Source organism: Lynx canadensis, chromosome C1 (assembly GCF_007474595.2).
Source record: "Lynx canadensis isolate LIC74 chromosome C1, mLynCan4.pri.v2, whole genome shotgun sequence".
Lineage (NCBI taxonomy): Eukaryota > Metazoa > Chordata > Mammalia > Carnivora > Felidae > Lynx > Lynx canadensis.
Window position 1 is genome coordinate 216,854,091 of NC_044310.1, and position 13,155 is coordinate 216,867,245.

A 13,155-nucleotide genomic window follows, 5' to 3' on the forward strand; every position below is an offset into this window, starting at 1 on the left:
TGAATGGGGGCTCGTCAGGAGGAAGACCGAGCCATGATTTGAGGCTCGGGACTTTCAGTCCCGCTGTCTATTCTCCAGAAAGCGGAGAAGGGATGGAAATTGAGTTAATGGTCAATCGTGCCTCTGTGATGAAACCTCCACAGAAGTCCTCAAAGCACAGGGTTTGGAGGTCCTCCGGTGAACACATGGAGGTCCTGGGGGCAGTGGTGTCCCTTCCCCGGTCCCTTGTCCCATACGTCTCTTCCATCTGGACGTTCATCTGTCTCCTTTCATAATAGACCAGTAGACCTCAGGGTTCCCCGGAGTTCTGTGAGCCATTTTAGCAAATTATGGAACCCAATGGGGAGTCCTCGGAACCCCAATTTATAGCTGATCAGTCAGAAGTACATAGAGGTCAGAACCAGAGACCTGTGACTGGCACCTGCAGGGGAAGAGCCTTGTAGGACCGAGCCCCCAACCTGCAGGCTCCGGCACCGTGACCGGGGGACTGTGCTGAACTGTGGGGCGCCCAGCTGGTGCTGAGGAAATTCCCCCACATGTGGAAAACCCACAGCCCTGGTGTCAGCAGTGAACGAATGCTCGTGAGGGTGATAGCAGTGTGTGGTAGGGGAGAAGCACACGGGAGGAAGTGAGTTTTTTTTCTTCCCCACCCCCGTGTTCAGTGCAGCATTATTCACGGAGGTCAAGATATGGAAACCGACTAAATATCCGTCAAGGGATATGTGGATGAAGAAGGGGGGGCGGGGCGCCTGGGCGGCTCAGTCGGTTGAGCACCCGACTCTCGATTTCGGCTGCGGTCGCGATCTCACAGTTCGTGAGTTGGAGCCCCACCTTGGGCTCTGGGCTGACAGCGCAGAGCCTGCTAAGGATTCTCTCTCTCCCTCTCTCTGCCCCCTCCCCTGCTTGCTCCCTCCCTCCCTCTCTCTCTCTCTCTCTCTCTCAAAAATAAATAAATAAACTTAAGAAAAGAATTGGTGGTATATACATGCAACAGAATATTATTCGGCCAGAAGGAAGAAGGAAGTCCCACCATTTGCAACAACATGGACGGACCCGGAAGATAGTCTGCCGAGTGAAATGAGCCATGCACAGATGGTCAAAGAGCACACAATTCCACCTACATGCGCGACCTAAGATAGTCAAGCTCATAGAAGCAGCGAGAAGAATGGAGGTTGTCAGGGATGGGCGGGGGATAAGGGAGAAACGGGGTGGGGTTAGGCAAAGGGCACAGAGTTCGGTTCTGCAGACGAGCAAGCCCCAGAGACCTGCCGTTCAGCCCGCAGCTTGTGGTTGCAAACGCTGCACTGTGTCCTTGAACATTTGCTACGAGGGTAGATCCCATCTTAAGTGGCTTTATCACACGTACAAAATGATTAAGTAGAAAGAGTGGGAGGTAATCAAAATTAAAAAAAAAAAATGCAGACCATCAGTTGCACTTCACCGCTGACGGTGATGCAGGCTCCAGCTTGCGAGGCAGTGCGGTCCGGCCCGATCTCAACTGTGACATTTAGCTGGACCTTCAGGCATTCTCTGCCTATTAGCTCAGCTCAGCTCAGCTCCGCAGGTGTATTGCACCTGCTGAATGCCAGGCCCTGTGCTTGGTCGGGAGAGGACCAAAGGAAGACATCACGGCCGTGTCCGCCGGAAGCTTGCGGTCTAGCGGGACAGACGGAGAAGGACAGCACAGTGGCAGGCGCAGTGGGGGCCGGGAATATAAGCTGGAGTGTCCGTGGTCCACGGAAGGGACTCTGTCCGCCGCGCCTTCACCAAAGAGCCTCAGGGCCCGTCTTTCAACATGACTCAGCACCTGGACAGGCCGCGGGTGCCCTTGGCTGCTGGGTGCCCTTAACTTGATTTAGCGTGACGACGGGCATATTACACACGATGTCACATGGGGGGCGCACCTGTCCCCGAGGCCTCGGTGGGCAATGCCAGGCGCTCAATTTCTCATCCCACCTCTTCTCACGCCCTGTGCTCAACCTAACATATTTGCCACCAAAACAGGTGGCAGGGCAGTCGTCCGCCTCCTGCTATGAGTAACCTACACGTGTTCACAGCTCCTCTCGGGACCACGGCTGCCCCTGAGGATTTGCTGAAGAGAGAATTCCAAACAAAGAGCCCCTGACGCACCCCCCTGTGTGTGACCCGCCGTTTCGCCGCCCTCCGGAAACTTCTTCCAATCAGAAGGGCACGTGTGCTCCAGGTGGGACACTTGGAGTGTGAAGGGACAAAAGAAGCTGTGGTCCCACTACCCAGACGTATCTGCCGTGCCCACTCTAGCGGCTTCTCTTTGGACGCCTTTAAAAGTCCTCAGAGGCGCCAGTTCCGAACCCCTGCCCTGAACCCAGCTCCGGTTTTACAAGGTGTTCGCGCTTCTGCAAGTTTCACACAGCCGGGTTTCAGTTCCGCCAGCAAGCACCCGGGCTTTAGCCTACTTCTCTGAGCCCCCTCTGAATCCTGCGAAATAAGTGGGGCCACGCCACGTCTCTCGGGTCCCACGGTTCCTGCCTCTTTCTCCCCCCTCCCTACACAGAACCATCACTGCGCTCTCCGTGCAGGTGAATCGGAGGAGAAGGAAGAGAAGGAATCAGAAACAAGGAGACCTGAGTATGAATTCCAGCACCCCCCCCCACCCCACCATGAGCCATGGGTCCTGAGGGAGCCACTGTTGCTGCCTTTCTAGGGCTTGGGATCTCAGAAGGGCAACCGTGGGAAGCAGCCGGTGTGGTGTCTCTTGTAGGAACAGAGGAGAGACACATGGGCTGAGCAGAGAGGACCTGCTTCTGAAGGAGTCAATCGTGGTGGAAGACGGTGTGGGCCCAGGAGCTTAGGATATCTGGGGGGGGGGGGGTGGGGAGCACTGGAGGCCAGAGTGGGAGAGACCCGCACTGCCCTGTCCGGGTGGGCAGGACACTCACTTTCCCAATTTCTGCTCGTGGCCTCGGGCTCTGCTGGGCAGAGGGTATGGTCACACCAGTTCTAGAGTCCCCTCCAGGGTGAGTTCCCGGAGCCTCGACTGGTGGAAACCAGGGTGGGGGGGGGGGCGGCGAGAGAAAAGTCTCTCTGGGTCCACATACCTTCAGACGACCAGGCTTAACTCGCGGAGCTGTACGCGAAAGGGAGGATTTTATCGCATTTCAATTGTAGCTTCACTTTAAAAAGGAGACAAGCAAACAAATAAAACAATCCCCAGAACGAAGCATCCCAAGACCTCTTCCAGAAAGAATGCGCACTTGCTGGGGCTCTGCAGGCATGTCACCGCCACGCCCTGGAGGCTTGACGTGCATCCCACGCGGTCTAACTTGTGTTTGCCTGCCCTGTCATTACCCCCTTGGCCTCGTCCCCACTCCAGCCCTCGCAGCCCTGCCTCTCCCTGGTCCGCCGCTGGCCAGGCTCTCTTTCTAGAGCTTCCCAAAAAGGCGCCTCCCGCTGTGACGACAAAGGTCCCACAGCCCGGGATGAAAGCTGCAAATTTTGTGTCTGGAAAGTGATGGCCTACCTCTGTGCTTGAAGTAATTATGGCAGGGGTAGCATGTGCCACACAATGTCGCAAGGATTCCATATGTATTCATCCGTGTTATCCTGCCTGCGAGGTAGGGGCTATGAATAGCATTTTAAGATGAGGAAACGGAAGCACAGAGAGGTTAAGTGAGTGGCTCAAGGTCACACAGCATGTAAGTGCCATAGCTGGGATTTGCACCCATGCTGCTTGGCTCTATAACCTCTACTCCTGCATACATGGGTAATGTAAATGTACATCATCGATAACGTCACATAATAAGACCAAAAGGTAGTGGCTGTGTCTACCACATTCCCGGCCTGGCTCACCCTGCTGAGGATGGGGATCATCCCAAGCCCCCAAGACCTCTTCTCTTACTCATCCCTTCTGATTGTGTGTTGGCTTGAATAGCGGGGTAAGGCTACCTAATTTATACTCTTCCAGATTCCCTATTATTATCATAATCGTGACATGTGGAGATCCAAACCCCAAATCTGAATGTATTAGAATAAATAAAATTATTAGAATAATAAAATTAACTACCCTGCACGTGCTCAAGAGCCATGTGCGGCTTGCGGCCACCGCCCTGGAACGCGGGGATCCAGGCCGTCTCCAGCACTGCAGGAAGGCCGACGGGACAGCGCTGGTCTCGAGGGACCCAAGGTGCGTTCTGTCCTTCATCACGAAAGTCACGGGTGAACGCAAAGCAGAGTGCTTATCTCACAGCCGTTGAGGGCTGTGGTCGGCTGAGTCACGGTTCCCAAAGATACTGGGTCCTGATCCCTGAAGCCTGTGAGTGTTATCTTATAGCGAAAAAGGGGCTCCGTAAGTGTGACTGAATCAAGGATGTGAGACAGGGAGATGATCCCAGTTACGCAATCAAAGGTGTTCTCAGGACAGAGGAGCGCGGGGAGATTAAGCACCCGGGGGAGAGGGGGGGGCGGTGAGATGGCACAGCAGAGAAGGGACGGAGCCACAAGCCAAGAAATGCCAGCCGCCTCCAGAGGCAGCAAGAGAGGCTGAGAAACAGACTCTCCCTGGGGCTTCCGGATGGCGCACCGCGCACCCCTTGATTTCACACGTCCGATTTCCAGAAGCGGGAGAAAATAAACTCGTACCGGTTTAAGCCACCGTGGTTGTGATCATTTGCCACAGAAGCAATGGCAGGTTCATGCAAGGGTTAAATGAGTTAGTGTGTAAAGTATTGAGAATTCCCAATACTGAACAGACGCTCGATAACTGGCAGCCTCTGTTTGTTGTTATTATCATTTCAGATGAATAACACACCTTAGGTACCCAGTCACCAAACGGTTCTAATTACAAGGGAGGCCAGTGGTGCGTTAGGGCAAGGAGCGCTCACAAGGGCAAGGGCTCTGGGGGCAGGACTGAGGGTTAGGTGGAGGAAGCCGTGTTCCCTGGATGAACAACCAAAGCACCCGCCAGCTGAGCCCGTGTTTCCAAGATTGCGATATTTGCCAAAAACTGCTATTTCGAATGGTTCAGCCTGCACAGAGGACTATAAACACAACTGGCTCTGTTTCCAGAAGATTCTCGGCTCCTGGAGCCCAAGTGTGAAGCGAAGGGAAACACAGCACAGGAGCGGGCGTCAAGGTGAACCCTCCCCCCTGCTTCACCGGGAGGGGAAGGAGCCAAAAGAGTAACTGTGGGGGATGGGGAGACAGTAGCAGCCACGTTGTTCCCATGACTCCGTATCCAAGAAAATCCAAGAGAGTCAAGCAAAGGGCTGCTGGAAATAACCTGAGAGTTCACTTAGCTAATGGTGCAAATTATATAAAATATACGACTAACAGCACGGAGAACACAGTGAGTAATATTGTAACAACGCTGGGTGGTGACAGATGGGGACCGCACCTGTGGCGAGCGCTGTATAATGTACAGACTTGTGGCATCGCTGTGTTGCACAGCAAACTAACATAGCGTTCTATGTCCACCGTACTTCAGTAATAAAACAATAAATCAGTAAGCAAAATATACAACTAATAACAGTAGAAAATACTACTTGGAGAAAATCTTATGAAATACAAAAACACCAAAAAAAATCCGTAACTCTGGGGCCCCGGTATTGCCTCTGTGCTGCCTCATTAACCCCCACAACAACCCCAGGCAGCAGGGGTGGTGACCGCCTCGTGCAGGTGGCCAGGGTGGGGCTCAGGGGCGCCCGGGGCACAGAAAGTGAGCAGTGGGATCTTTCTGTCTTTCTTTCTTTCTTTCTTTTTTTTTTTTAACATTTATTTGTTATTGAGAGGCAGACAGAACACGAGCAGGGGAGGGGCAGAGAGAGAGGGAGACACAGAATCCGAAGCAGGCTCCAGGCTCCGAGCTGTTGGCACAGAGCCCGACGCGGGGCTCGAACCCACGAACCGTGAGATCATGACCTGAGCCGAAGTTGGTCGCTTAACCGACTGAGCCACTCAGGCGCCCCTATGAGCAGTGGGTTCTTAAGGCTGCATTATTTATCGTTTCTCTCCTTCCCCGTCTTTCCTCCTCTCTCTTTCTAGCTTTCTTACAGGCCAGCTAAAAAAAATCAAAGGCAAATGGAAACTCAGAAGTCATTATTGCAATAATGTATCCAAAACAGCTTTAGTATCAGTAACACACATGACTACATTTTAGAAAATCACTTAAAAAGATGATGTCACAGAGAGAAACGGATACGAGTCAGGGGGGTTCACAGAGAGGATGCTGCTGAGAAAACCCCAGTTTTCAACCCCACCCCACCCCCCACCCCCATTAATGACATAGGTGCAAATGGAAAGATTACCAAGAGCACTTTTCTTTCATCAATTTGACAAAAGATTAAAAAGGCAATAATCTATGCATTCACTAGTGTGCCCACCTCACAGCAGGCTAACCAAGCACTAAAAACATCTTCTGGCAAATATCTTAAGGACGTGGGAAAACCCAATGTTCCCTTTTAAAAAATTTAAAAAGATTCGTAAAATTGAAATTAAGTCCACGTGTGAGGGAAAAAGACGCAAGGAGATTTAGGGAGAACTTTTCCAGTGGCGACCTTGGCGAGCCGGGATCAGAAACAATCTTAATCTTCCTCTTTAAGCCCCTCCCCACCTCGCACATTTTCTACACGAGCATGTGTCACTTTTAACGCTGGAAAAACAGGATTCCTTTAAAGTAATGTGAAAACTGAGTGAAAAAACAGATCCTAGTATAACTTGGCAGCTGTAAGTATTGATGAAATGAGCTCCGAATACATATTCCAAATCGTGGGCGTATATATAAACCGTAACTTCTGGTAATTTTTCAAGTTGTCATTTTGTGTCCTGTTGGAATTTTGCTTGGGGATGGGTCATGTTTCATGTTTCAAAAGACAATATTTGCTTTTTATTTGTCTTTGATTTAAAAAAGCAAGGAAAAGGATTTTTATCAAAGTCAATCAGTTAAATGTAATCCGATTAGGAAAATAAATTTGCCCTTGACCTTACGTTACTTCAAAAAGAGGAGTCTTTGTGTCTTTGGGAGTGATGCTCCCCATACCCGTGGGACCCTAACTCGGTCTCCAAACTGTCAGGCCAGTGACACCCGGGTGAACTGCTCTCAAGGACTGGCCAGTGAGGGCTGGGTCTCCAGAGGAGCCCACGTCCCTGGGAACAATGGAAGGGGCCTTTCCCCCTTTATTTATTAAAAAAAAAAAGGGATTCTAATTAAAAAAAAATTTTTAACGTTTATCTATTTTTGAGACAGAGAGAGATAGAGCATGAACGGTGGAGGGTCAGAGACAGAGAGAGACACAGAATCCGAAACAGGCTCCAGGCTCCGAGCTGTCAGCACAGAGCCCGACGCGGGGCTCGAACTCACGGACCCTGAGATCACGACCTGGGCCGAAGTCGGACCCTTAACCGACTGAGCCACCCAGGTGCCCCAAAAGGATTCTAATTATAAACCAACATGATATCACCCAAAGACTCAATTCTTCTGAAGTTATGCCTTTCTACCCAAATGTGCACAACGGCACAGAATCATCCCAAGTGTGGTTGCTCCGGGCACAATCGTGTAATTGGCCAAGCACGGAGCCCGGCGATCCCATCACCTGCACAATTCACCTCTTCCACGTGGAATTCATACACCGCTCCCTGCTCAGCGCCAGGCAGGTCCTGACGGGGCTCGCCCGGTGGTTGGTGGAGGGGCATGTGAGCGAGCAGGTGGTCACAGGACGGGAGAGGCAGTAATGACCTGACGTCCGGGTCTCGGCGCCCCGCGTCTCTAAACGGCCCCTCGAGGCAGGTGTGAGTCTTGTCCTCATATCACAGACGAGGAAACTGACGCACGGAGACGAGGACTCAAGGCTGCACAGCCATCTCCAGTCTGTGTTCTTAGTCGTCCTGCCAGCCGTCAGGGGCAGGGATGGTGGGTGTGGGGCTAAGCAGAGCTCAAGCAGGAGACAAGGAGGAACTTTGAAGGGAGACCCCTCAGGGAGGGTTTCGTGGAGTCTCGGCCCGAAGGAGAAGTTAGTGAGGCAGAGGGGAAGGGCGGGAGGAAGCAGGAGAAGGTGCGTGAGTGGGGACACCGCCCGAGCCCTTGAGGCTCACCCTTTAAGGGTCTCCATGAAGGAGGGGGGCCAACGTGGGGATCCCAGCAGGTGGCTGAAGAGAATCTGGGAACATCTGAGTGGTGCCTGTCTTCCCTCCCCGGGCAGCTTGGTTGGAGGGGGTTGGAGGGGGTCGGATGGCAGCGAGGAGGAGGGGCCTCGGTGGGTGAGGGGCCTCGGTGGGTGAGGGTCCGAAGGAGCCTGTCCGGGCCCTGAGGCTTGGGCAGGACACCACTCGTGCTCCGGGGGGACACGGAGTTCCCAAGAGAAGCGGCATCCCAGCGAGGCCACGCTCAGAAATGAGAGGCCAGGATTGCAGGTGCCTAGCGATCGGGGGTGCGTGGCAGAAACCACAGGCTGCGGAAGGAAGTCCCGGGGACCAAGTGGGTGGTCATTCCTCGTTGGACCAGATGACTACGCTGGGAACCTATGGGACAGGTGACAGCGCTGAACATAGCATGTGCCCAGACACTGTCACACTCGTCCGGCCCCTAACTGTCAGCATGAGGGTTGAGCTTCCCTTCGTGGTCAGGTGCCCTAAGGGGAAGAGAAGTGGGAAAGCATTCTTTTTTATTTATTTATTTTTTCAACGTTTATTTATTTTTGGGACAGAGAGAGACAGAGCATGAACGGGGGAGGGGCAGAGAGAGAGGGAGACACAGAATCGGAAACAGACTCCAGGCTCCGAGCCATCAGCCCAGAGCCTGACGCGGGGCTCGAACTCATGGACCGCGAGATCGTGACCTGGCTGAAGTCGGACGCTTAACCGACTGCGCCACCCAGGCGCCCCTGGGAAAGCATTCTTGATAGGCATTTGGACGGGCTCCAAATGTACTCAAAACAGCCCGAAAGACGCTCTGTTAAACCGGAAGGCTCGGAGTCACCCACAACCGGCAAATTTAAGCTTTTCTTAGACTGTGTGCAGGAGACGGGGCGGTCCGAGGGTGAGGTTAGAGACAGGAATACTGGGCTTTGCTATTTGGAGAACAGAAAAACACGCCTTTTTTAAGGACTGAAAACACTGGTATCTCTGCTGATGGAATGCCATTACATTTTTAACAGCTTTACTGACGTGTAATTGATACATGACAAACTGTCCCTTAAGCGTACAGTTTGAGAGGTCTGGGCTCTACATATGCCCATGAAACCATCACCAGAATGGAGAGTAAGGAGGGAGGCAGATAAAGAAAGGAGAGCATAGGTGCACATATATGCCACCCTCTGTTAATAGCTGTATTCACTTCTTCATGATCATTACCGGCACAGAATTAACACAGCCTCAAACTCCGCACTTTAAATATGCTTTCACTGAAAATGCCCCAGTTTGCTATAACGTAGCCTTGGTCAATAAGGTATAAAAAGACAAGTTCACAAATTTATTCAATTTTGAATTTTTAAAATCATCAGCATTTTCAAATTGTATTTCTATTCATTTTTGAGAGACAGGCAGAGTGTGAGTGGGAGAGGGGCAGAGAGAGAGAGAGAGGGAGACACAGAATCCGAAGCTGGCTCCAGGCTCCGGGCTGTCAGCACAGAGCCTGACGCGGGGCTCGAACCCACGAACTGTGAGATCATAACCTGAGCTGAAGTCGGCTGCTTAACTGACTGAGACACCCAGGCTCCCCAAATTGTATTTCTATAATAAAGGACAGAGCTTCCCAATCAAAATCAATTCATTGTTTCCTTTGTTTTAAAAAATGCTTGGGGCGCCTGGGTGGCTCAGGCGGTTAAGTGTCCAACTTTGGCTCAGGTCATGATCTCACGGTTCACGAGTTCGAGCCCTGGTCAGGCTCTGTGCTGACAGCTCGGAGCTTGGAGCCTGCTTTGGATTCTGTGTCTCCCTCTCTCTCTGCCCCTCCCTAGCTCACGCTTACACACACGCTCTCTCTCTCTCTCTGTCAAAAATAAATAAACCTTGGGGCGCCTGGGTGGCGCAGTCGGTTAAGCGTCCGACTTCAGCCAGGTCACGATCTCGCGGTCCGTGAGTTCGAGCCCCGCGTCGGGCTCTGGGCTGATGGCTCAGAGCCTGGAGCCTGTTTCCGATTCTGTGTCTCCCTCTCTCTCTGCCCCTCCCCCGTTCATGCTCTGTCTCTCTCTGTCCCAAAAATAAATAAATGTTGAAAAAAAAATTAAAAAAAAAAAAGAAAAAAAATAAATAAACCTTAAAAAATATATAAAAAATTAAAAAAATGCTTTATGTATTTTTGAGGGAGAGAGTGCGAGTGGGGGAGGGGCAGAGAGGGAGGGACAGAGGATCCGAAGTGGGCTCTGTGCCGAGGTCAATGAGCCTGACGTGGGGCTCAAACTTACAAACTGCAAAATCACGATCTGAGCCGAAGTTGGACACTCAGCTGACTGAGCCACCCAGGCGCCTCGAGCATTAAAATAATTTTAAGAATTATTTATTTATTTTGAGGGAGATAGAGAGTTAGGGAGGGAGAGAAGGAGGGAGGGGCAGAGAGAGAGAGACAGGGAGGGAGAATCTCAAGCAGGCTCCGTACTGTCAGTGCAGAGCCCAATGAGGGGCTCGAACTCACGAAACAGGAGATCATGACCTGAGCTGAAGTTAAGAGTCAGATGCTTAAGTGACTGAGCCATCCAGGCACCCCACTGAATTGCTTTCTTTAAATTTTTTTTTTTTCAACGTTTATTTATTTTTGGGACAGAGAGAGAGAGCATGAACGGGGGAGGGGCAGAGAGAGGGGGAGACACAGAATCGGAAACAGGCTCCAGGCTCTGAGCCATCAGCCCAGAGCCCGACGCGGGGCTCGAACTCACGGACCGCGAGATCGTGACCTGGCTGAAGTCGGACGCTTAACCGACTGCGCCACCCAGGCGCCCCTGAATTGCTTTCTTTAAAAAAACTTTTTTAAAGTTTTTAAATTTATTTTGAGACAGACAGAGGGAGAGCGAGCGAGCGAGAGAGAGAGAGAGGCGCAGAGAGATAGGAGAGGGAGAGGATCCCAAGCAGGCTCCGCAGTGTCAGCACAGACCTTGACACGGGGCTCGAACTCACAAATCATGAGATCGTTACCTGGGCCAAAGTGAAGAGTGGGACGCTTAACTGGCCGAGCCATTCAGGCGCCCCTGAATTGCTTTCTTTGAAAAAGTTTGTTATGAAATTTAGGTGTTGAGGAAACTATCAGAATGCCATACAAATTTAACACAAGTAGTTTACGACGGCCGCGTATCTCTAAACCTTGATGTACGTGTGGTATCTGGTGCCGCAGAACATGTTATGTCAGAACTTAGATGCACGTTTATGTCGTCGCTGTTTCTGTGGGGAGGGGACCAGACGTGGCTGCCCTGGGTGCCTCTGCCTCCAGGTCTGCCACCAGGCTGCAAACCACGGGTGTGGTCTCATCTGAAGGCTCTCTGGGGGAGAATCCACGTCCACGGTCATCATGTGGCTGTGACGGAAGTTGGTTCTTCCCCGGCTGCTGGATCGAGGCCCTGCGTTCCTTCCCGTGTGGGACTAGCACACAACGTGGCCGCTGACTTCTCTCAGGGCAGCGAGGGAGAGAGCCAGAGAGAGGGCAAGAGAGGCAGGCAGGAAGGCAGTGACACCCCATCACTGTGGCTCTGTTCTTCCTTCAGAAGCGAGTTACAGGTCTACATCACAGTCAAGGGAAGGACATTATGGCAACAAGAGGTGAAGTCGCTGGAGGTCATCTCAGAGGCTGAGACATAAATACCTTTTAACGGGATTCTCTATTGTCAACAAAGTCTCCGGTTCTGAGAAGCCAACCAAAGTTGGTGTCTGAGCGTCTCTGAACCCGGTACGATGCGGCACAGCTCCCCGTAAAGGAAACAAACGGCCAAGTCTGGCCTCCGCGGCTCCTGGGACGGAGCACTACAATGTGCCCTCTTTTTCTCCACCCCCACCCCCCGCCTTGAAATAAAACAGATTTTAAAACTGCTCGAATTAGGCTGCCTGCAAAGTGTTTGTTCCGCTGTGTGGAAACTTCTGTGCTCCACGAGTGTCTGTCCTAACCACGTGTGATTCTCTAAAAACGAATACGTTTCAAAAACCCTCTTTCGTAAAGCAAGCTTTAAGTCAGTTAACGTTTCACGCAAGGGCATTAAAGAGGACCCTTCACGCAGACCCTGGGACCTGGTCCCCAGAGCTGCTACCCACCCAGCATTTCAAGGAGGCCTAGAGCCCCGGTGTCAGGTCACCGATGCAGCAGTTGCCTCACAGAATTCTGACAGAGAAGGGCTGTGACTGAGAATCCCAAGCTCATACAAGGAGACGGGCTGGCCAGATCCCAGGACCTGCTTGTGACTGGATCCCTCGGCTTCCAGTCAGACGTGGCCCAGGAAGTCCACCAACGTGGGGCTGTGTCATCTACCCATGATGTTCAATTCCATGTGGTCACAAAAGTACCATATGGACCTTATTAAAAAAAAAAACCCAAAACACCAGCACAAAAAGCAATCTCATTAAAAGAAAAAAAAGTTCGTTCCTGAATTCTTAGCCCTGACATTCCGCTTTCTAAAATGAAGCTTAAAACTCCATGAATCAGGGGGGGCCTGGGAGGCTCAGTCGGTTAACTGTCCAACTCTTGGTTTCAGCTCAGGTCGTGATCTCAGGGTTTGTGGGTTCGAGCCCCGCATGCTGACAGCATAGCGCCTGCGTGGGATTTTTCTCTCTCCCTCTCTCTCTGCCCCTTCTCTGCTCTCTCAAAATAAATAAACTTAAAAAAAAACAAACCATGAGTCTATCTACAAGGACATGCTTCTGTGCTTAAAAACATACAAGAACCTCAACCCCTACAGAAGAGACCATCGGGACACATCCCCGGGCCGCTCGCGCTTACCTGCATTCGATGAACCAATGCCGAATCTGGTCTTGAAGGTTCTCCTTGATATCTGGACCTTCTATTAATTTCAGATCATCCTTGATTGTGACCAAGGCTTCTCTGTATTTCTCTTCATGCTTTATCTGCACCTCATTCCTCAGGGAGGTCACCTTTTCAGCCTGGATTATGGTGGCACTGACTTCATTAAACAGGGGCGGTGGATTCTGAAAACACAAGATCATAAAGGTTCTCATGCCAAAGAACACCAGACACTCGTGAAATATATTGAT

General features: G+C 51.6%; 1 protein-coding gene across 1 annotated transcript in view; it reads right to left on the reverse strand.

The window, feature by feature from the left end:
• IQCA1 (IQ motif containing with AAA domain 1) overlaps window positions 1-13,155 on the reverse strand; it is a 117,888-nt gene that overhangs the window by 69,919 nt on the left and 34,814 nt on the right. Inside the window, exon 6 of the mRNA XM_030323789.1 lies at window positions 12,884-13,089. Within this exon, the coding sequence (XP_030179649.1) occupies window positions 12,884-13,089 (206 nt within the window). The remainder of the gene's footprint in view (window positions 1-12,883; window positions 13,090-13,155) is intronic.